This window comes from Petaurus breviceps, unplaced genomic scaffold (genome assembly GCF_028583685.1).
Source record: "Petaurus breviceps papuanus isolate PSGF00001 unplaced genomic scaffold, PetGlider_PUasm1.0 176, whole genome shotgun sequence".
NCBI classification, from domain to species: Eukaryota; Metazoa; Chordata; class Mammalia; order Diprotodontia; family Petauridae; genus Petaurus; species Petaurus breviceps.
In genome coordinates, this window is record NW_027185771.1 from 8,870,142 (window position 1) to 8,892,760 (window position 22,619).

At 38.0% G+C, this 22,619-nt stretch overlaps 1 protein-coding gene across 2 annotated transcripts in view; it reads left to right on the forward strand.

Annotated features, from left to right (window-relative positions):
* The window catches only part of ZCCHC14 (zinc finger CCHC-type containing 14), a 122,102-nt gene that overhangs the window by 21,092 nt on the left and 78,391 nt on the right, over positions 1–22,619 (forward strand). For both annotated transcript variants that reach the window (XM_069085597.1, XM_069085596.1), the window contains exon 2: positions 19,870–19,993. In XM_069085597.1, coding sequence (XP_068941698.1) covers positions 19,870–19,993 — 124 coding nt within the window. The remainder of the gene's footprint in view (positions 1–19,869; positions 19,994–22,619) is intronic.

Consider the following 22,619-nt stretch of genomic DNA (forward strand, 5'->3'; position numbering starts at 1 on the left):
CAATTTGCACATACATGTTATTCTTTCCTCTGAAAAAATCTTCAACCAACAACAAAGACCTCATGCCACAATTTAAAATTGTTTTGTTTGGTATTCTTCATTTATTGAATGCTTATATAAATCCAAGGGACTTTGACAAGTTGGGGAAGGAGTGTGGCAGGAAAGGAAAAAAAAGGCTAAAAAAATGAGTGACATGATCCTTCATAATAGAGGTCAGCAAAATTTTTTTTGTAAAGAGCTGGATAGCAGATATTTTAGACTTTGCAGACCCAGACGCATAATTGAGGATGTTAAGTTTAAGAGAATAAACCAATTTCCACAAAAATATTTGATGAAATTCAAAACGTAACAATAATAATTGAGTACAGTTTTTGGTAATACAGGTCTGCTTATGAGAAGGATAGAATTCTTTTGGGGGGGGGATGACATTTTGCTTAATTGGGGATCAAAAGTAATGTTCTCTATCATCAGGATTGATTGCAAATGTTCATTTGTTAATGATGATCTGTAATGAGATTTTACATATTTCATCTCTGAAAATGTGTTTTCACACAGATATATACTGCCAGATACTAATATTAATCCATGAGCCTATGATTTTAATTGAGCATATTCATTGCATTTATAGAATTTTATTAGATTTATTCTCTTCATATTTGCCTTTAGCATTATCATTACGTTGCAGATTAATCACTTCCAATTGATTTCAATTGAAGTGCCTTAGTTGCAGTTAAATGGGTTTTAAAGTATAGAAATTCCTTTTGATCTTGCATCAAGGTCCAAAAAATGCTTCAGGAACTATAGTTTGAGTTTGGAAAATCTTTCTACTGAAAATTTGTGTGAACAGAGATCTCGATTCTTGTTTTAACAGTATAGGAAGTGTGTGATGCAGCTTGACATGTGATTCAGAGTGTTAATTGTCATCTAATTGACTTTGTCACAATATGTTTCACATAGAAGCACTATTTTGCCTTGTAATTTTAAGTTGAATTCATTAAGAAACATCAAATTTGCTGCAAAAGCTGATTTCCAAAGCTATTTAGTGTTCAATAATAGTGGTTAGGGGACAGATCTTATCATTCAGAAAAACTTAAATCTCAGCCCTGAGATTAAAAAAATAATGAAACTTTTTTTTCACCTCTCTTTTGTTGTTTGGACATGATTAGCATGTACTAGTAATAAAATGTCATGTTACAGTGATACACACCGCATGAAAAAAACGTCGAATTATAACTGCGTCACTGAGATGTGTCAGTGCTCTCAGCAGCAGTGGAAAGCAGTGAGAGTATACCACAGATGGTTGCAGCTACTCAGCCCTGTAAGTGTAGCACAAAAGAAGCCATACCTAGTGTATAAACAGATGAGCATTTATGTGTTCCATTAAATCTTTATGGACACTAAAATGTGAATTTCATATAATTTTTACATCATGAAATACTAGTCTATTTTTTTCCCAACAATTTAAAAATGTAAAAAACTATTCTTAGCTCAGGGGCCATACAAAAACAGGTGGCAGGCAAAAGTTGGCCCTGTGGGTTACCAGGCTGCAATCCTTGCTTTCTAAGTTCTTTCTGGTTAGGGCTTGTGTTTTTCTATACGGTCAGGCAGGCCTCATAAGTTTTCCATTAAGCAAGGAAGATTTTATATATATATTAATGACAAGAGGCATATTTTAAGTGCTACAGGAGATAGAAGATTTGCAAAATGCTATTGTAATTTAGTAACAGATCACCTTTGGCTGAAAGAGGTAGAATGGGGCTATGGAAGGGAGTCTGCACTTGATTTGGACTTTAAATGATCATTTGGGGAATGCATTCTAGTGGAAGTAAATGGCTTACATGAAAGACAAGAAAGTAGAAAACATGTATGAAAAATGACAGGTAATGGTTGGATTATATGACATGTTTAGAGAAATAATACGAGGCTTGTCTCCACAACTCATTTGTATATTCCAAGAGAAATAAACTTCTTTTGTATTTCCTACAGTACTTATTAGTACAGTGTCATATTAGATACAGGTTGGATGAATGGAAAATAAAACATTAAGAATTGTTACCAGGGGGGCAGCTAGATGGCTCAGTAAATAAGAGCGCCAGCCCCAGAGTCAGGAGGACCTGGGATTGGTTCCAGCCTCAGATACTTAACACCCACACAAAATAACTGGCTGTGTAACCTTAGGCAAGTTACTTAACCTGAATTGCTTAAAAACAAAAAAGAATTGTTACCAGGGTGGTGGTGTGAAGAGATAGGGAGTCTGAGAATCCACCTTTGATTAGACTTTATAATGAGATGAAGTATCAGAATCACTGATAATATTAGAAGCATTTCTTTATTTTATTTTTTTAATTAAATTTTATGTTTATTTTTAGTTTACATCATTCATTTCCATAAGATTTTGAGTTACAAATTTTCTCCCCGTCTTTCCCCTACCCATCACCCCAAAACAGCAATCCCACTGAATATCCCCTCCCCCAATTTACTCTCTTATATTCTCCCCCATCCCCCTCTGACTTTCCAGTAGGGCAAGATGGATCTCCATACCCCAGTGCCTGTATATCTTATTTCCCAGTTGTATGTAAAAAAAATATATATATATGCTTTTTTTAAACATTTTATTTTAAAACTTTGAATTCCAGATTCTTTCCCTTCCTCCTTTGTCACCCACCCTTACTGGGAAGATAAGCAATTCAGTATAAGTTGTACATATGTAGCTATGCAAAACATTTGCATAGTGGATATATTATGAAAGACTGACTATATTTCCCTCCATCCTGTCCTGCCCCCCCCCAACTTGTTCAGTTCTCTACTTTGATCCTGTTCCTTTTCAAAAGTGTGTGCTTCTAATTACCCTCCCCCCCCAGCTGTCCTCCCCTCTCTCCTCCCTCTCCTCCTCTTCCCCCATACTCTCCTGTAGGGTGAGATACCCTATTTAGTGTGTATATCATTCCCTCCCTAAGCCAAATTCAATGAGAATAAGGTTGACACCTTCCCTTTTGCCTTCCTGTTCTTCCCCTCCATTGTAATAGTTTTCCCTTGCCTCTTCTGTATGAGATAATTTATCCCATTCTGTCTCTCCCCACCTCCTCTCATATTCCTCTCTCCCCATTCAATTTCACCTTTTAAGTATCATCCCTTCCTATTCAATTGATCCTATGCCCTCTATCTATGTATACCTATACACATACTTACATATGTATTCATATGCCCATATACCCTCCTATATAGACATGTATATGTATGTATACATGTATATGTATGTATACATTCCCTTCAACTATCCTCATACTGAGAAAAGTTTCATAAATTAAAATTATCGTTTTTCTATGTAGTGATGTAAATAGTTCAACTTTGATAAATTCCTTATGATTTCTTTTCCCTGTTTACCTTCTCATGCTTCTTTTTCTGAATGTCAAATTTTCTATTCAACTCTGGTTTTTTCATCAAGAATGCTTGAAAGTCCTCTATTTCATTGAATGACCATATTTTCTCCTGAAACATGATACTCAGTTTTGCTAGGTAGGTGATTCTTGGTTTTAATCCCAGCTCCTTTGACCTCCAGAATATCATGTTCCAAGCCCTTCAGCCCCTCAGTATAGAAGCTGCCAGATCCTGGGTTATCCTGATTGTTTCCACAATATTCAGATTGTTTCTTCCTGGCTGCTTGTAATATTTTCTCCTTGATCTGGGAACTCCAGAACCTGGCTATAATATGCCTAGGAGTTTTCTTTTTGGGATCTTTTTGAAAAGGTGATAGGTGGATTCTTTCAGCCTCTATTTTGCCCTCTGGTTCTAAAACAGGGCAATTTTCCTTGAGAATTTCTTGAAGGATGATTTCTAGGTTCTTTTTTTGATCATGGCTTTCACATAGTTCAATAATTTTTGAATTCTCTCTCCTGGATCTATTTTCCAGGTCAGTGGTTTTTCCAATGAGATATTTCACATTGCCTTCTATTTTTTCATTTATTTGGATCTGTTTAATAGTATCTTAATTTCTCATAAAGTTATTAGCTTCCATTTGCTCCAATCTAATTCTGAAGGAATGATTCTCTTCAGTGAGCTTTTGAGATTCTTTTTCCATCTGGCAAATTCAGCTTTTTAAGGCATTCTCCTCATTGCCTTTTTGAGCCTCTTTTGCCATTTGCGTTAGTCTCTTTTTTCAGGTGTTATTTTCTTTAGTCAGGTTGTTGACTCTCTTTTCATGATTTTCTTGTACCGTTCTCATTTCTCTTCCCTATTTTTCCTCCACTTCATTTATTTGGTTTTCAAAACCCTTCTTAAGCCCCTCGATGGCCTGTAACCAGTTCATATTTTTCTTGGAAGCTTTTGGTTCAGGAATTCTGACTTTGTCTTCCTGCCATTCCATGCTTTGATCCTTTTTTGTCCCCAAAAAATGAATCTAAAGTTGGCTTGCTGTGCTTGCTTTGCTTTCTTTGCTTGCTCATGTTGCCACTCAATTACTTGACTCTTGAGCTTTTTGCCACAGTAGAACTCTGCTTTCAGAGAGGAGAGCTTTGTCCCAAATCAATGGGGTTTTATCAGCTACTGGAGCTATTAGTTGGGTGCCCTCTCAGAAGCCTGCACAGGCTCTGGCACACTGGTCACACACCCCAGGACCACCACCCTATGCAATTCACACCTAAGCAGGTTAAAGCAAGAGCAATCACCCCTCAGAACGGTCGCTTGGTCCCCCTATAATCTGCAGGCCAGGAGCTCTGAAGCAGCCACAGTGATGACTGCATGGCTGTGGCGCCTCTGCCAGGTCTAGCTCAGGGGGCAAAGGCCAGAACACACTCCTGGACCCCCTGTTCCCAAAGTCCACACTGACCTTTTATTTTGCCTTTGGCATTTATGGGTTGATAATTCTGGAAACTGCCACAGCTGCTGGTGATCTACTCTCCCAAAGTCCCTCCAGCCGCTGCTGGGTTGGGGGGCTGGGCTCTGCTCCCAATGTGCTGCAATGGACCCTTCCTGCTGGGCTGCCTTCTTCTGGAGATTTGTTTCTCTCTGTCACTTTGTGGGTTCTGTAGCTCTAAAGTTTGTTTAGAGTCCTATTTTATAGGTATTTGAGGTGGTTATGGGGGGAGCTCAGGTAGTTTTCCTGCTTCTCAGAAAAATTTCTTTGAGTTTGCTACTTTAGACTGCTAAAGCTGGGGAGAAAGAATAGTTTGGGGATGGAAGGACGTGAAGATGATAAGCCACAGGTAAATACAATTGGAATTTGGGGGAGATACACTGGGACATAATGTGGGGGAATTGGTAATGTCTAATGGTCGTGTGGGACAGGTGGGGGTAAGAAAAAACAAAGTCATAGGAAGGAAGTGATGGAGTAGAAAAAAGGAAGCAAACAAGGTTGATTCACACCTAGGGAAATACTGCAATTCTTGTCTTGCCCTTTTGACCTGTAGGAGGAATTGGTTCCTTGACTCAGTTTACCTTGGTACACAACTGACCCTCTGCTGCATGCCTTTCTTTAAAAGAAGAAAAAGTAAAATACAAAAATATTCATAGGGCTCTCTAAGTGGTATCAAAAAAATTGGAAATGTTCCATCAGTTGGGGAATGGCTGAACAAGTTGTGGTATATGAGTGTTATGGAATACTGTTATGCTGTAAGAAATAGTGAGCAGGCAGATTTCAGAAAAACCTGGAAAGACTTACATGAATTGATGCCGAGTGAAGTGAGCAGAACCAGGAGAACATGGTAGATAGTAACAGCAACAGTGTAATGTTCAACTGTGATTGACTTAGCTCTTCTCAGCAATACAATAATCCAAGACAATTCCAAAAGACTTCTGATGGAAAATACTATCCAATTCTAGAGAAAGAACTATAGAGGCTGAATCCAGATCAAAGGATACTATTTTCACTTTTTTGTGGCTTTTCACTTTAGTTCTGTTTCTTTTTTCACAACATGACTAATGTGGAAATATGTTTACATGGTTGCATATGTATAGCCTATATCAGATTGCTTGCTGTTTTGGAGTAGGGGAATGGGAGGGAGGGAGAAAAATTCGAAATTCAAACTCTTATGAAAAAATGAATGTTGAAAACTATCTTTACATGTAATTTGGAAAAAAAATACTATTTACCAAAAAAAAAATTTTTTTAAGTAGTGTAAGTATGGGGGGGCCAGCTAGGTGGCTCAGTGAATAGAGCACCAGCCCTGGAGTCAGGAAGACCTGAGTTCAAATTTGACCCCAGACACTTGACACTTAACTAGCTGTGTGACCTTGGGCAAGTCCCTTAACCCCAATTGCCTTGCCTTCGCCCTCCAAAAAAAAAAAGCAGTAAGTATGAAGGAGAGGGAATCAAGAGCTGGGGACGCTAGAAGGAGTAGGCTGTTCTGGGCTCCTGAAAGCAGATGAAGAAGAGAAGCGCTGAGGTCATGAGTGGGAGAAGTTCGCGGGGTGATACACGAGAGTTAAATGTAGAGTATAGGCTGCGCCGTGGTTAGATGGCGGCTGAAGAGTCCTGTGCATGCAAGCCACAAACAGGCGCAACTCTGCAAGGGGGTTAGAGAAATTTGGATATTGAGAGGTGAGGAGATCATTTGGATTCAAGTAGCATGTGGGATCCTACAGGGCGCCATTAGCAAAAGAATGAAGCTTTAAGGAGGGTATTGTCATTTGGTGTTTTTGATTCCTGGTGCTCGGGTTAGTTGAGATGCATTACTACGGTAAGTTTCTTGATTTAAATCTCTGAAACCACAGAAAACATATAGTATTGTCAGGATAAGGGATACTGAAGAAATATGAATGTTAATTTATGTATTTGCACGGTAAATTTGATTTAACCACGGTTGGTGTTTTGTTTTGCTTGATTTATTGTTAACTAGTTTTCCCCTCCCCCACGGTCTTTTATCCATACAACAAATGTTATATACTATTATTAAAAGGCATGAAGCAAAGTGACTATTGAAGGTTTTGATTTCCTTTGGCACTAAATCTTGGCTAGCTATAAGACTTAAAAAACAAGTGAGCAATTAACAGAATATAAAAGTGCTTTTAAATGTAATTTTCAAACTGTGGTTTGAGGTTAGGTCGTAAATTAAATACAGCTTGCTTTGGGGCTTTAGCAACTTATGAACAAGAAAAGATTATTCAAATCAAGATGCTAATGATATCTGAGATGAACATTTCTTTATTTTGTTTATGATGATTTTGAAATGGTATATAGCTTTCTCTACTCTTCTTTGTTAGAACTTTTACAATCTAATTTCTTAATTAGATTAAAAATTTTTTAAATTATTATATTAATGCCTTGTTTTTACATCAGTGTTTCCAATATATTTTCCCCCTACTTCTCTCCCCCCACCCTGAACCATTTTTTATAATAAAGAATAAAAAGGAGGAGAAACTTCAGCAAAACTAAGGAATATATTGTGAAAGTTTGACAAAAATTCAATTTTTCACAACAATATTTCCCCCCCCCCCTCCATCTGTAGTGAAGGGGGGGGGGGCTCAGTTCTTTCTCATAATTCTTTGGGAACCAAGCTTGCTTATTATCATTTTAAAGCATTCCATTTTAATTTTTTTTGTTCTTTCCATTTACATTATAGTCATTTTGCATATTGTTGATTCTGCTTACCTTACTTTTGCTCATTTTTCATCACTTATAAATTCTTCCCATTCTTCTCTATATTCATCACCTTTCCAAGAATCAAGAATTCACCAGAGTACTCATCTTCCTACAGTTTGTTCAGCATTAACTCTACCTCATTTTTGGTAATTTTTTGGCAGGTTTGTTGAGTTTGAGTTATTTTGACCTTCATTTAATGAATTGGAGCATTCTTTCATATGGTTGTTTGCAGTTTTCAGTACGTCTTTTATGAACTGTTTGTTCATATCCTTTGACCACTTATTCCCTTGTTATCTCAGAGGCATCTAAATGGTACAGTGGCTAGAACTCTGGAACTAGAATCAGGAAGATCTGAATTAAAATTCTATCTCAGACCCTTAATAACTGTGTGACCCAGGGCAAGTCACTTAGCCTCTCGATACCTCAGTTTCCTCTTCAGTAAAATAGAGATAATAATAGAACCTTTCTAGAGTTGTTGTGAGGATCAAATGAGATAACTTGCAAAATGCTTTACAAATCTTAAAAGTGCTACTTATCATCATGATCATCAGACATGTATGGGAAAAGAAAGTTGAGTTCATGAGTCACTACTTTGTTCCATCCTTTTTCATCATCTGGGTAAAGAACTGTATCGAGTCACAAGTTTTAATTTTTATTCTAGGCAGGGCAGATGGAGTGTTGTATGCTGGATTTGCAGTCCGGAGGATCTGAATTTGAATCCTGCCCCAGGCATTTAATAGATATGTGACCCTGGAGAAGTTATTTAACTTTCAGCCTCAGTTTCCTCCTCTGTAAAATACAGATAACAATAGCACCTACTTCACAGGATTATTGTTAGGATCAAATGAAATAAAGTCTGTAAAGTGCTTTGCAAACTTTAAAGCATTTAATAAATGCAAGCTGCTATGATATCCAGTTCTATTCTCTTTTATTCTGTAAAAGACTTTACTCTTTTGGAGTGGAAGGATATGAATAAATATGTAAATCCTGATGAAAGATCTCTGACTAGAATCATAGGTTTTTCAGTGCAGGAAAGGATACCTTGATAACATCTAGTCAAATATCCTCATTTCCTAGAGTAAGAAACTGGAAATGACTAGTCCACGGCCACACAAATAGTAAATGTGACAGAGTAGTTACCAGAACCAGGCTCCAAGAATTCTAAATCCAATTCTCAAGTTATTAGGCATTTGTTGAATTCATGCATAGAATATTTCATGGTTTCCTTAGGGAAAAATTATTTTGTGTCATTTCACATTTTTTGCATCAATAATTCATTTGCTATGTGTTGAAAAACTAAAAGGGCTGGGGGTGTGGGTGGAGAGTTGGGCATGTGATAGGATGAAAATCAAATTGGGATCTAGGGCAAGACAAGAAGGAATGTATATCATCGCCCCTTCAACTTTCTGTACACAGTGAAGTTTTCTTCACCTTCCTCCTAATAGCAGTTTTCATTCCATTCTACATTGATTTCAGGACCCTTCAACCAAGAGCATGGATTCTTAACCTGAGGTACATGAACTTAGGTGGGAAAAAATGACATCTTTATCTTCACTGATTTCTCACTGAAATTTAGCATTTCTTTCTATTGTTTACGAACATTATTCTGAGAACTGGTCTATAAGCTCTACTAACCTGACAAAAAAGATTCATGACACACAAATAAAGGTTAAGAACCCTTGCTCTAGAGCTCTTCAAGGAGGACAAAATGAAATCTTCATTTTACATAGGTTCTGGGGGGTCTGGAGTACAACTTACCATGAAGGTGTGACCATACTTAAAACTAGGTGCTTTTTCAGCCCCTCTGAATTAGAGATGTGATTCATAGGTGGCAACTGGAAACTTATCCATATTACAGTATATTTCCTTTTCTCTATTCCCCTATACTCTCCCTTTCCATTGTTTTGTTCTTGACAAACTACTCTATTTTTGGCTGCTGCTTCTCATAGTCCTTCCATCTTCTTACAAACACAGAGATCCCTCCTCCCCAGCATTAAATGCACCTTCTCTTAAAATTTGCAGCCCCACTCTATGCTTGCAGTGAAACGAAGAGAAATTATCCTCATCTTATTTCTCGTGTCTATTTTCAAACCCTTCTGTTGCCATCACTCAGTAACCTTTCTCCTTTGTGATTCACTCCATGCAGATTTATCTCTCTTTCTAGAATCTTGGTGGCAGTTTTCTACCAGCTTCAAGATTACTCACTCTCCCTCCTTTCTCATGCAGTTTATTATGAAGACTGGCTCACAGTCTTGCAATATATATTAATGTCTCTTCAAAGATCCTAGCTTCCCCAGAGTTCATCAGCATCTTCAGCTGTAATTACCCACACTGGCATTTCAGCTCAGTTGCACATAAGTGTGATCATATAACCTTGATCATTTATAAGGGGGTGGGGGTGGAGAGTTGGGTATGTGGTACAAATTCTTCCATCTGGCCTTAACCTAACTTTCATCTTTGCCTTATCACCACCTCCATTTTGAACCTTCACTGAATTCTCCAGTTACTCCATCCTTCCCTGCTTTCTCAGTCCTACACTATTTATTCTCATTTGCTTCTGTTTGAAATACTGAGACTATATCTAACTATTAAACCTTTTTTTTTTTTTTTTGGCTTTTTCTGGAGGGCAGTTGGGGTTAAGTGACTTGCCCAAAGCCACAGGGCTAGTAAGTGTGTTGAATGTATGAGGCTGCATTTGAGCCCAGGTCCTCCTGACTTCAGGGCTGGTGCTCTGTTCACTGCGCCACCTAGCTGCCCTGAAACTCTTGCCTTTTTATTCTATAGTATCACCTCCTTTTCCAGTCCCCAACCCTTAATTAGCCCTTGGCAGAGACCTCCACTTCAAATACTGATTCATGATATCTTTCTAGAAGGCTGAGTTCAGTACACATTTGTTATCTCATCTTACCTGGGCCCTCCCTACTGCATTGGTATTTCTTTTACTGTCACATTCTCAGTAGCATCTTCCTTCCTCAAGATACTTATACCACCATGTCCGTTCTTCCTCTCATCGAAAGGACTTACCTCATCCATCAAGACCTTCCTCTTCTCTCCAGTTGTGGAGAAGAGACCTTTCCCCTTACTTCTACTTGTACCCTTGATCCCATCCTTCAGAATTTTGACCACTGGCTCTTTACTTGCTGCCTACAAACATACTGGATCTCTCATCTTTGTTTAAAAAAAAACAAACACAACACCTTCATTTGATAATTGCTGTACCCTCAAGCTGTCTTTCCCTTTTATAGCCAAAACTCAAATACTCTAATAGATCTATTATCTCATTGATCAAGTGTGAATGAGACTTTGCTGTGCCTGCCCATTCTGAAGAGCCCTTGTCTGTGCCCTCCCATAAGTTCACCACAGACAGTTCATCCAGCACATCTTGAGAATATCAGTAGGATACATTGACTGTCCGTCATGATTATCCATTGTTTCCCTGTGAGATCCTTCTCATCTTCTTCCCCCTTCAATGTAATTCTGCTCAATCACTACAGAAACAGAAGAGATTGCATAGAATCTGTCAACAAACATTTATTACGTGCTTACTGGGTGCTAGGTACAGTGCTAAGCTATGGAGATACAAATACAGCAGAAGAGACAACATGTACATACCTGAACATAAACAGAACATAATTGTGGATTTTCTTTATTCATGCATTAGCATGGCCAAAGAGTTTTCTCAGCTAGACTCCTAGAAAAATCTGTCTATGCTTACTGCCTCTACTTCCTCATCTCACATTCACCCCTTAGCCCTTTGCAGTTTGGCTTCCAATTCCACCATTAGACTAAAAGTACTCTTCGAGGTTCAACAGTTTTAATTGTTAAACTCAGTGATCTTTTCGTGGACTTCATCGTTCTTGATCTCTATAGAGCACTTGACCCTGTTGACCATTCTCTCCTTTTTTTTTTTGTCCATCCTCTCCTGCATACTCTTTCCTTGTTTTTGTAGTTTCCTGGTTTTCCTCCTACCTGTATAGTTGCCTCTTTGCAGTCTTCTTTGCTGGATCATCATCCATCTAAACCTTCTCTCTCTCTCTCTCTCTCTCTCTCTCTCCTTTCATTTTTTTTATGCCAACTTCTTTTTTTTTTTTTTTTGCAATCGGGGTTAAGTAACTTGCTCAAGGTTACACAGCCAGTTATTTCTGGGTGTGGTGCTGAGTGTCCGAGCCCGGGATTTGATCTCCAGGTCATCCCAACACTGGAGCCAGCGCTCTTACTCGCTGAGCCACCTGGCTGCCCCTAAGCAATTGGGGTTAAGTAACTTGCTCAAGGTTACACGGCCAGGTGTTTCTGGGTGGATGCTAAGTGTCTGAACCCGGGATTCGATCTCCAGGTCTTCTCAACACTGGAGCCAGTGCTCTTACTCGCTGTGCTACCTGGCCGCCCCATGCCAACTACTTTTTGAATGAGTATAGCTAGCCCATATCTCTTTCCTGAATTCTAACTAACCCAATGTCATTCATTACCTGCCTGCTGGATGTGTCTACATGGCACTCATGCTTTCTCCCTAAACCCACCTGTCTTAACTTCCCTATATTTGTGGAGAGCACCACTTTCCTTCTAATTACTCGCGTTTACAACCTCGTAGTTTTCCTTGATTTTTTCCTTTCCCTCATCTACCTATGTCCAGTGATTCATCCTCTACATCTCTTCCTTCTGTTTCCTAAACCCTTTGCTCAGCTGGTGACCCCTCAATTCACCACTTGCTATCTAAATTGCTTAAGTAGTCTTTTGATTGGGCTTCTTGCCTCTTATCTCTCCCCTTTCCAAACTGATCTCTTCAAATTGACATTCCTAAAATAAAAGTTTGATTATTACACTCCATTGTTCAAAAACCTTCAATGTGTCCCCTAAGGTAAAAAAAAATACAAATTCTTGTGTTTGACACCTAAAACACTTTGCAATTTAGGTACAACCCTGTCATTTCATTCTTATTTCATATCAACCCCTCTAATGTAGTGTCCATTTAAACCAAACTGGACTACTTCTTTTTCCCTATACAAGATATTCTGTCTCCTGCCTGTTTTTCCTCTTCATCTTTCCTTATTGGAAATCCTTGCTATATTTTCTAACTCTGTACATTCTGTTGTTCTTTCCTCCTCTGCCCCCTTACTCCCCACGAACACACACTAGTAGAAAATCCTTGAGAGCAGGTATCACTTTCATTTTTGTCTTTCTAACTATCTATAATGCCTGGTATCAAAGCTAATATATGCTAACTGAATTAAATCTCTTAGCTCTAAGTATAATGAAATTCTTCTGAAGCGCAGTCAGGTTATGCTAGCACCTTCCTTATCTCATTTTCTATAACCTTTGAACATTTGAAATGCTGGCTTGGCCTCCTCTGTGGCTTGTAGGCCATTCTGTATAAGGTATTTCAGGAGGACCTGAGTTCAAATGCAGCCTCAGATAATTGACACAATTACTAGCCATGTGACTTTGGACAAGTCAATTAACCCTATTTGACCTCCAAAAAAAGCAAAAAAAAAAAGATCTTGCAATTTGACATTTCATTCAATTTATATGTTGTTGGATCACAGTGAAATAGATTTTTAAGATACCAGAATTTCTATCAGTTCTTTTTACTTTTTACATCCAGGTAGCCCGAAAATTTTATAGGCTTATCAGTCAGTATTTATTTATAAAGTATTTATTTATTTATTAATAAATAAGTATTTATTATGAGCTGTTTAACACGAACACATTAGAGTCAATTTGTATCTTCAAGTGTACTTCAGGTTTATATCTGTGTGAAATTAATATAACAAAAGTTTATTGAAATGCACTAATTTTTTTGAATGTCATATACACTTAGTGGGGGTATACTCATGCCTTTGTATGCATGCATACATATGTGTGTGAAATTAGACAAATAGAAAAGTGTGTCAGCTCCAAAGAGGATGAAAATCACTTTTATGTACTGGAGTTTTTGAGTACTCTTAAATTATAATTTTAGAAACCTAGAGTTAAAGTGTTCCTTGGGTACTACATAGGTCACATTCCTACTTACTAGATCTTCACATAGAAGCGAGGTGATCATTTCCAAGGTAGTTCAGTCCATTTCTGGACAGTTTAATGGTTACTACTCTTTTTCCAGCACTGAAATTACCCTCCTTGAAACTCACTGGATGATCTATGTACTATTTGAATATAATCTGGCAGCATGTATACCGTATCATACTAATTTTTATTTATGTAGAATAGATTTATAAGTTGCTAAAAAATAGTGAATTTAGATTTCCATCCCAACTTTCTGAAATAAAATTTCATTACATAGAAGCATACTGTTTGAGGCAGATATCTTTTCTGTTTATCAGTTGAATGTCAAATTTAAAGGTCTGGTAGTTTGCAGTAGCTTAGAAATGGGAAGAGAAAAATTGTTAATAGTGGAAAACGTTTTGTAGTTCTTAAAAAAAAAGTTAGGCCTTGCAATGATGAAGACTTGGATAGAAAATATTTGTGTACTAAAATTTGTGCAAGATACATAACCATAATATTATCTTCCTAGCATAAGGGCACCATTTGGAAATTATCAGATCTCTGCTCTTGAGGACATTAAACTAAAATGACTTGTGCTTCAGCATGAGCATGAGTCAGAATGCTTTTGAGTTTAACTGCTTAAATCACATGGGATAAATTAGCTTTAACCCAAAATAAAAAAAGTTTCTGGGAAGTTCAAATGAAGATGGCTTAATGTATAAACAAAATATCAAAGTAAAGATGATAAGCCTTCTTGGGGAAATTGAACATATAGAGTATTAAGAAGCTGTAGTTTGGCATGATACATTGAAGAAAATAAGTACTCTTAAAAAAGTTGTCCCTTGGACTGTGACTGTATTTGGTTTATTTTGGTGTAGTTAGAAAGGACTGGATTCGGAATTGTACTACCTGTGTGACCTTGGACAAGTGACTTAATTTCTCTAGGCCTCACTTTATAAAATGATAAAAAAAATACTAGATATTCTCAAAATCCACTCCTTATCATACATGGCCATAGGATTACCCCCTTATGTTTTTTATTTAAAATTTCAAGATCTTGCAGTGAGTAAGAGCGCCAGCCCCTGAGTCAGGAGGACCTGGGATTGGTTCTGCCCTCAGATACTTAACATCCACACACAAAAAAAACTGGCCGTGTAACCTTGGGCAAGTTACTTAACCCCAATTCCTTTAAAAAAAAATTCAGGATCTGTAGCTGTGGAGGGAATGTAAGGATTTGAAGAAAGGAGGAATGGACTAGGAGAAACTTGCTGGGCCCTGATAATTGTTGAGGGAAATGAAACCTGACTATGGCCTTAGGTACAGTGGTAAGATTCAGACATCTACTTTTGGACTTATTTTCTCCTAAGAGTTTGGAAGGGGCTCCACTTTTCAGTCTCAGGGTGGGGAATCAGTGAGTGGTCCAGTGGTGACTTCACAGAGTTTGCAGTTGTAAAGCTGAGTCTCATTCTGAAATCTAATTAGGGTGTGGTTCTCTTCCTCTTGTCTTGTGGGATCTAACAAACCTCCCTTGCAGAAAGAAAAAATGGAAAGAGTTGTCATTGTATTAGGCACACTGTCCAACAAAAGTTCTACTACTATCTTGTGTGGTCTTAGGTTGTTTAACCTCTCTGGTCCTATTTTCTTCTCTGTAGAATGAAGACAGTGGACTTGATCTGTAAAACTGCTTACTGCTCAAAAATCTGATCATGTAGTAAACTATTTGCTTCCTGCTCAAAATCTGATCATGTAGTAAACTATTTTAAAGGAGTAGGGGTGGGGGGGTGTAGAGGAAGAAAGGACTATTGTCTTTGAGTAAGGCTTTGAGTAAGAATGGGGGGAGGGGTGTTGATGTAACCAGTTCTGGTTACATGTAATATCTATTTTATCATTTTAAGGCCTTTATATGAATGTATTTTGTTGAGAATCTAGTTGGGAAAATCTGAACAAATAATTGGATTAAAATGTTGTGTGTGATGCCTTATCTGAGAAATTTAGAGGAAAAAAGATTTCCATCAGTATTGATCAGGAAAGACTTGATGGGAGAAGTGGTGTTTGAACAGAGCAATAAGATTACCCCCACATGTTTTTATTTAAAATTTTAAGATCCATAGCTGTGCAGGGAACATAAGGATTTGAAGGGAGGAGGATAGGACTAGGAGAAACTTGCTGGAACCTGACATAATTGTTGAGGGAAATAACAAAGCTGGTAGGTATGATTGTGATAGGAGATCAAGGGGACATTTACAGTGGGCAGTGTAAAGTGCAAGGCCATTTTAACTAGAATGAGGATTTAGGTAGGTAAATAGTGGAAAATAAGGCCAAAAAATAGACTACAACCAGATTGTGAAAGGCGACTGAATGACAGCCTAATGAGGCTTTCTTCTACTGTACTAACTCTACAACTTGGCCTTATCTCCCTACCAAGCCAAATTGGGCTGCTTTTACGTTACACACAACATTCCTCCTCTTGTTTCTGGGCTTTTGCTTTATTACTTAAATGTCCTGCCTTCTAATAACTAAATCCCTATTTCCTTCAAGGCTTATCTCGTTATCCACCTTCTAAGTAAAAGCTTTTCGAGTTCTCTCTGCCTCCTTTCCACCCCAGCATATACTGCTCCTCTGCCCCCAAATTATTTTGTACCTATTTTTGTACATAACTAGATAAGTTATTTGTTGTCTCCCCTGGCCAGATTGCTGGTTTTTCTTGGGCAGAAATTGTTTTGCTTGAATCTTTGTATCCCTAGTGCCAATAGGTACTTCATAAGTACTTGTTATCAGTTGATAATGAGTTAAGACTTTTGTATTATAGGCAATAGGGAGTCTCACTGAAGATTTTTGAGCAGGGAGTGAATGACTTGAATATTTGTTGAATGAATGATAAAATCAGAATTTTGGAAAGAGGAATTTCACTGTTTTGTAAGATATGTGGGGAGAGGGGAGTACCAAAGGAAAAGAGACTGAAAACTCAGAAGGCTGTCTTTGTGTGATGTAATAAGGTCCAGGCCTAGAGTGGTGGTGGTATTGAGAATGGGGTAAAGGGGGAGGGAAAGCCAAAAAAAGATACATTGTGAAGGAAGAATTGGTAAGGCTGCCTGACAGGATTTAGGGGTCCGTGGATAGAGAGGAGTCAAAGGTACCAAGGTTTGGAGCCTATGTAACTAAGAAGTACCATTATCAGAAGTAAGGACATTAGGAAAAGAGAAGATAAGGCTGATTTTTTTCTAGGTGATTGGGCATTCAGATGGAGATACCTCATAGGTGGTTGAAAATAATGAGACCTAGAGCTTTGATAAAGCTAGAAACAGAGGATTTTGCATTCTCCTACACAGAATTAATAGTTGAGGGTGTGAACCTTGTACTGGATAAAGTATAGGCTGATAGAAGACAGAATCTGGGAACATTGCTTGTGTGCTAAAGATCTCCTATTAAGCCCCTAAAGGAGTCATGCCTGATGTGGAGGCATCAGTCTGACACTTTGTTCTAATACAAAGCAATTTGAGCAGTTTTTATCAACTCATATTTGTATGTCACTTGCAGCATAAGTACCATTATAAGTGAGTAAAAGTTGTAATACTTTTAATTTTATAGGCCAACCAAACAAGAACTACATCTCCTGATTGTTTTATAATTTTGTTTTATGGTTAACCGATTTGGTTAGAACATGCTGCTAGTAAGGCCCTTGTCAGGATTCTTTACCTAGAGAAATATCCACAAATTGCACATACCCCAGCAAACTATCTGGCGTGCCTTGTTGTTAGCAAATAGTGGGGATAGGATGGACAGTTGAGCACAATTCTTTCAGAACTGCTTGGCAGACAGCAAAGATCCTGTGAATAGGTTGGCAGAGTTTTCATGTACAAAGAACAGCATTTGTACAACAGAAAGAAACATGGTAACACTTTCACATTTAAGCACTTTTCGAAATAAATTTCACATGTGGATAGTGGACAGAGCACTGTATTTGAAGCTCAGGAATCTGGGTTCTGAGCTTTGCTCTTACTTCCTGGGAGACATTGAAGTAGCATGGTACAGTGGAAAGAAGTCAGGGGACCTAACATTTCCTAACTAGGTCTGATGCTTATTATCTTTGGGATGTTGGGCAAGTCACTTACCTCTCTGGGTCTCGGTTCCTCTTCTATAAAATGAGGGCATTGGCCTCTAAAAGTCTCTGCTAGCTATGTATGATCCCATGATTCTTTCTCAGAAAGAGTTCATCATCTGTTACAGGAAGGATTTAGACTAGATGTCTTTAAGATTCCTTCTGTAGTGCTATGATGTCTATAGATGATAGGATTCTGTTTCCTAAAACAAGGCATGGGGAAGAAGTCCTTGCTTAGGGGACTATTCTTAAAAAAAAAAAAAAAAAGGTAAAAAAATGCATTGAGGATGGGACGGCCAGGTAGCACAGCGAGTAAGAGCACTGGCCCTGGAGTTGGGATGACCTGGGGATCGAATTCGGGCTCAGACACTCAGCACCCACCCAGAAACACCTGGCCGTGTAACCTTGAGTAAGTTACTTAACCCCAATTGCTTTAAAAAAAAAAAAAATCAGTTGAGGTAATTTAAATCTGTATATACATAATTATAATTAGCATTATTTCCTTGGATCTGTATATTATCATTTTTTCCTTTCAAAACTCTTAAACTAAATGTCCAGATGTAATTCTGGCTATTTAAAGTAAGAACAAAATTGGGAGATAGGAATGATTTGGTAGGCATGTGTATTAGTTGTATTTTTAGAGTTTGTAAATTGATTATTTTGGAACACATTTTTCTTATAAGGAAGAATGTTATTAAGTGGTGAATAGGTTCTCAGGCTGACCTGTATTGTAACTGAAACTAATGGGGGAAAATGCCAGGAAACTACTTCAACTGCAGTCCTAAGAATCAAACAACAGAAAAATAAAATAGGTGAAACATTTTTTCCATCTTGAATGCTGGTACACAAAGAAAAGCACATTTAATTAGGAATTTTAAAAAAGGTAGTAGATAGAAAGCCCCCTTTGTGGCAGTTTGAAGGAGACTTGAACACATTCGAGATCTTAAAACATTTTTTCTCCTAACTTCCCTTTAAAATTCTGTGACCTTTTCCTTGATGTAGCTGTATCAGTAGCATAACTTCTACTTTTATTGTATGTGGTAGAGAGATAATTCCCTTGAAAGTAACTCAGACCCTCACATGGATGAAACCAGTGGGGTTTTTGAGGGGAAGGGGAAAAATACAAACTTCCAACTTCCTTATTGCCTCTGACTTGCCTCATCCTGATCCAAGTTATTTACCTATTGTCAGTGACATTTTAAAGTGCTTCTTCACATCCCAGAAGTTATCTGTGTTGGCTAGCATAGGGGCTCTTCTTCCCCTTTGGCTGTAGCTAGGGAAGCCTATAGACCCCTTTTCCGAATGTTTTAGATGCATTAAATAAGCCACATAGAATTAAAAAAGGAAACCAATTATATTGAAATGCACTTATGAGAATGTTTTTAAAAGTTCACAGACTCCTGCTCTAGTAGAAATGTGGATAGTTCAATTCTATCTCTCACCAACAGTTTGTCTTTGCTAAAGCCCTGCCTCTAAAAGCAAATACTTCTCTGCCAGGTGAGATCTGCAGTGGTTCACAAAATCAGCTCTCTGTGGAGTGAGTCATAGGATTGTAGAACTAAAAGACACACTATATCATCTAGTCCAGCACCTTCATTGGGTAGATGAGGAGACTGAGACCAGAGGTGTTGTGACTTGCCCAAGTTCTCACAGATAATAACCTGGCAGAATCAGAATTTTAAACCAGGTCCTCTGTCTCCAAAGCCATTCGTTCATTTCACTCCGAGGGTGGGGAACCGAGGCCACAGGTTCCCCACCCCTGCCACCATGCTGCTGCCTTTTACTTTGCAAATACTTTGTATTTGCTTGTATGTGTATGAATTGTTTCTTTTGAGAGAATGTAAACTCCTTGAGAAGAGGGACAGTTGAATTTTTATCTTTGTGTCTCTAGCACCTAATACAGTTTGTGGTACAGAATAAATGCTTAAGAAATGCATGTTGATTGTTAAACATAAAATTGAAAGAATTCTAAATCTGTAACATATAGAAATAAAGTTTTTAGAAATAATAATTCTTACTCATTAGGCTACTATTTCAAGTTAAATCATTTACTAAAAGCTACAAAACTATCTACAAAACTAATCCACAGATTTGCTACTATCAGCTAGTTGTATTCTCTGGGTATAGTCATGCAAGAAGAAAAAGTAAATTAACTTTTTTAATGGAAAAAAATTGAAAATGCAGAGTTTTTATATACTTGTTTTTGTTCCCTTAGGTCACCCCAAGAGCAGAGACCCCTATAAATAGTGTTGGTAACAGTTTGGAAAATGCACTACATACATCAGCACATTCCATTGAGGAGTCTTTACCCAAGAGGCCTTCAGGAAAACACTCTAAAGGTGAGTCCAAAATTTGGGTTTATATACTACAGACTTCGAAGGTGAAAGTTTTCTATTCTTCAGTTGTTTCAATTATGTCCAACTCTTCCTGGTGCCAATTGGATTTTCTTGGCAAAGATACTACAGTGGCTTGCCATTTCCTTCTCCAGCTTGTTTTTAGGAAACTGAGGCAAAAGGGTTAAGTGACTTGCCCAGGGTCACATAACTAGTAAGTGTCTGAGGCCAGATGTGAATTCACCAAGACGAGCCTTCCTGACTCTAGGCCCTGCACTCTTATTCACTGTGCCACCTAGCTTCCCAATAGGTGAAAGTTTCCTTGATTTAAAAAAAAGAGATGTAAAGTTTTTCATCAAATAATTTCATGTTTCCAAAACTAGTACTTTGGTACCTCTTTTATATATAGTAGGATTGTTGATGATCAGGATGTAATTGGCTCTCGAAAAATAATGGAAATCAGAAGCAGAATTAAAAGCAGAACTCATTCAGTGAATGGCTTTGTGGAGAATATTATAGAGAATTACCAAAGTGGGAGACCTTTGTTGTACAGGGATAGGTTTTAAGTTCCAGATATAGAAAATAACAAATTATCTGACATTGTTAAGTGTGCAGTAAAAATCCCTAGAGGATTTCCTAATTTGTTAACATCTCTTAAAAGGGATAAACTTGGTAGAGTCCTACCTTCTCAGATACCCATAGAGAACCAAGTGCTCCCTCTTCTACAGGGATTTGTATAGCCAGAAATAAGCATAACTCTAGAAGCTAGGCATCTGTGACTCAATAGATACACTGTTGTAGTCATAAAGACCTGAATTCAGACTCTGCCTCAAACATTTCCTAACCATGTGACCCAAGGTAAATCATTTCATTTTTGGCTGCCTCATTTTCTTTATCTGTAAAATGAGGATAATAATAGGACCTACATCATGGGGTAGATAATATTTGTAAAGTGCTTTTTAAGTCTTTAGCACTGTATGATTGCTAGCTGATATTATTCCTATTATTATTATTAACACCTATTTTCCTACTCAGTACAACTTTAGAGGACAATGAATCGCTCACCCTAAGAAGTCTGTTTGCTTGGTGATCTCCACCATGATGCTGTTCAGTCATGTCTTGCTCTTCAGGACTCCATGAACCATTCTGTCTGTGGGATTTTCTTAGTAATGATACTAGAGAGGGGTTTTCCATTTCCTTCTCTGTTAGACTAAGGCAAATATTAAATGACTTCCGCAGGGTCACACAACTAGTATCGGAGGCTGAATTTGAACTCAGGTCCTCTTCAGGCCCAGCGCTCTATCCACTGAGCCATCTACCTGTCTCTAGATCTCCACCATACCTGTAAATAAATACATAACCCCACATTATCATCTGATTTATGATCCTTTTCCATATTCCTGTTTGAGTGGCTCATCTCACTTCAGAAATAGTTTCCATTCTTTTTACTTCTCAATATTGTCTTGCAGTAGTTGTCTCATTTCTAGGTATCTCTACTGGGAGTTAAAGGAGAAGACCTGACTCAAGTAGTGCTATGGTATTTAGGGTCTAAATTAGAACAATATCATATTTATGGGACATTTACTAGTTAAAAGGAAATTTACTTAATAGTAGCAAAGTAAGGATATCAAATATGGATATTCAGTGAGGAGATGGCATTAAATGTAGCTCCTGTCTCTCTGCTGCTTGTGGCGGTCTGATGATCAAACATCATGTCTCTGCTGGGAACATGTTTAGTATTTGTACTCATGCACATTAACAGCCTGAACCCCTTAGTCCCCTGAGACAATTAAATCTTAAAGACAGTTCAATAACTTTTAAGGAAAAATGAATCTAACCTGGATGGATTTAGGATTTTCCTTTTTTTTTTTTTTGGTTTTGTTTTCCTTTCTCAATTGTATTTTGCCAGTGGAACTCATGTCTTAACTGTAGATATCCTTCCAATTCATTGTTGTTGCTTTATGAGGACATATCCTTTCTTAGAACACCACCATCTAGATTTTCTTAGTCAATATATTGAGCGGTGGCTAGGTGGCACAGTGAATAGAGCACTGGCCCTGGAGTCAGGAAGACCTGAGTTCAAATGTGGCCTCAGACACTTAACATAAAACTAGCCATGTGACCTTGGGCAAGTCACTTAACCCCACTTGCCCTACCTTCCTCCCTCCAAAAAGCAAAAAAACAAACAAAAAAATACCTTGACTTGTATTTGTCCCCTAGTTTTAGTAGAGTTTAGTCCATTATTGCACTCAAAAGAATCTGTAGCTTACATAAATGATGCGGAACCAAGTGGAGAGCTTAACTGAATCATGGCTATGCTAATTTATATATGATATTTGTTTTTCTGTTTTTAATCAGTCAGTCAGTAAACATTTATTAAGTACCTACTACCTACTTGGCACTGTAATAAGTACTGGAGATGCAAAGAAAAACAAAAGACAGTCCTTGTCTTCAAGGAGCTCACAGTCTAATGGAGGAAGAGAACATAAAAAGAAGATGAAGGGACTGAGAAGGCGGCAGGGAGAAGGGTTCTCGGGTCAGGGCAGTGATAAAATCCAGAGGAGTACAAGCTGGCAGAAAATGAAGAGATGGCCACCATGCACTCTCCCTAATGAGAGGATTAGGGAGGAAC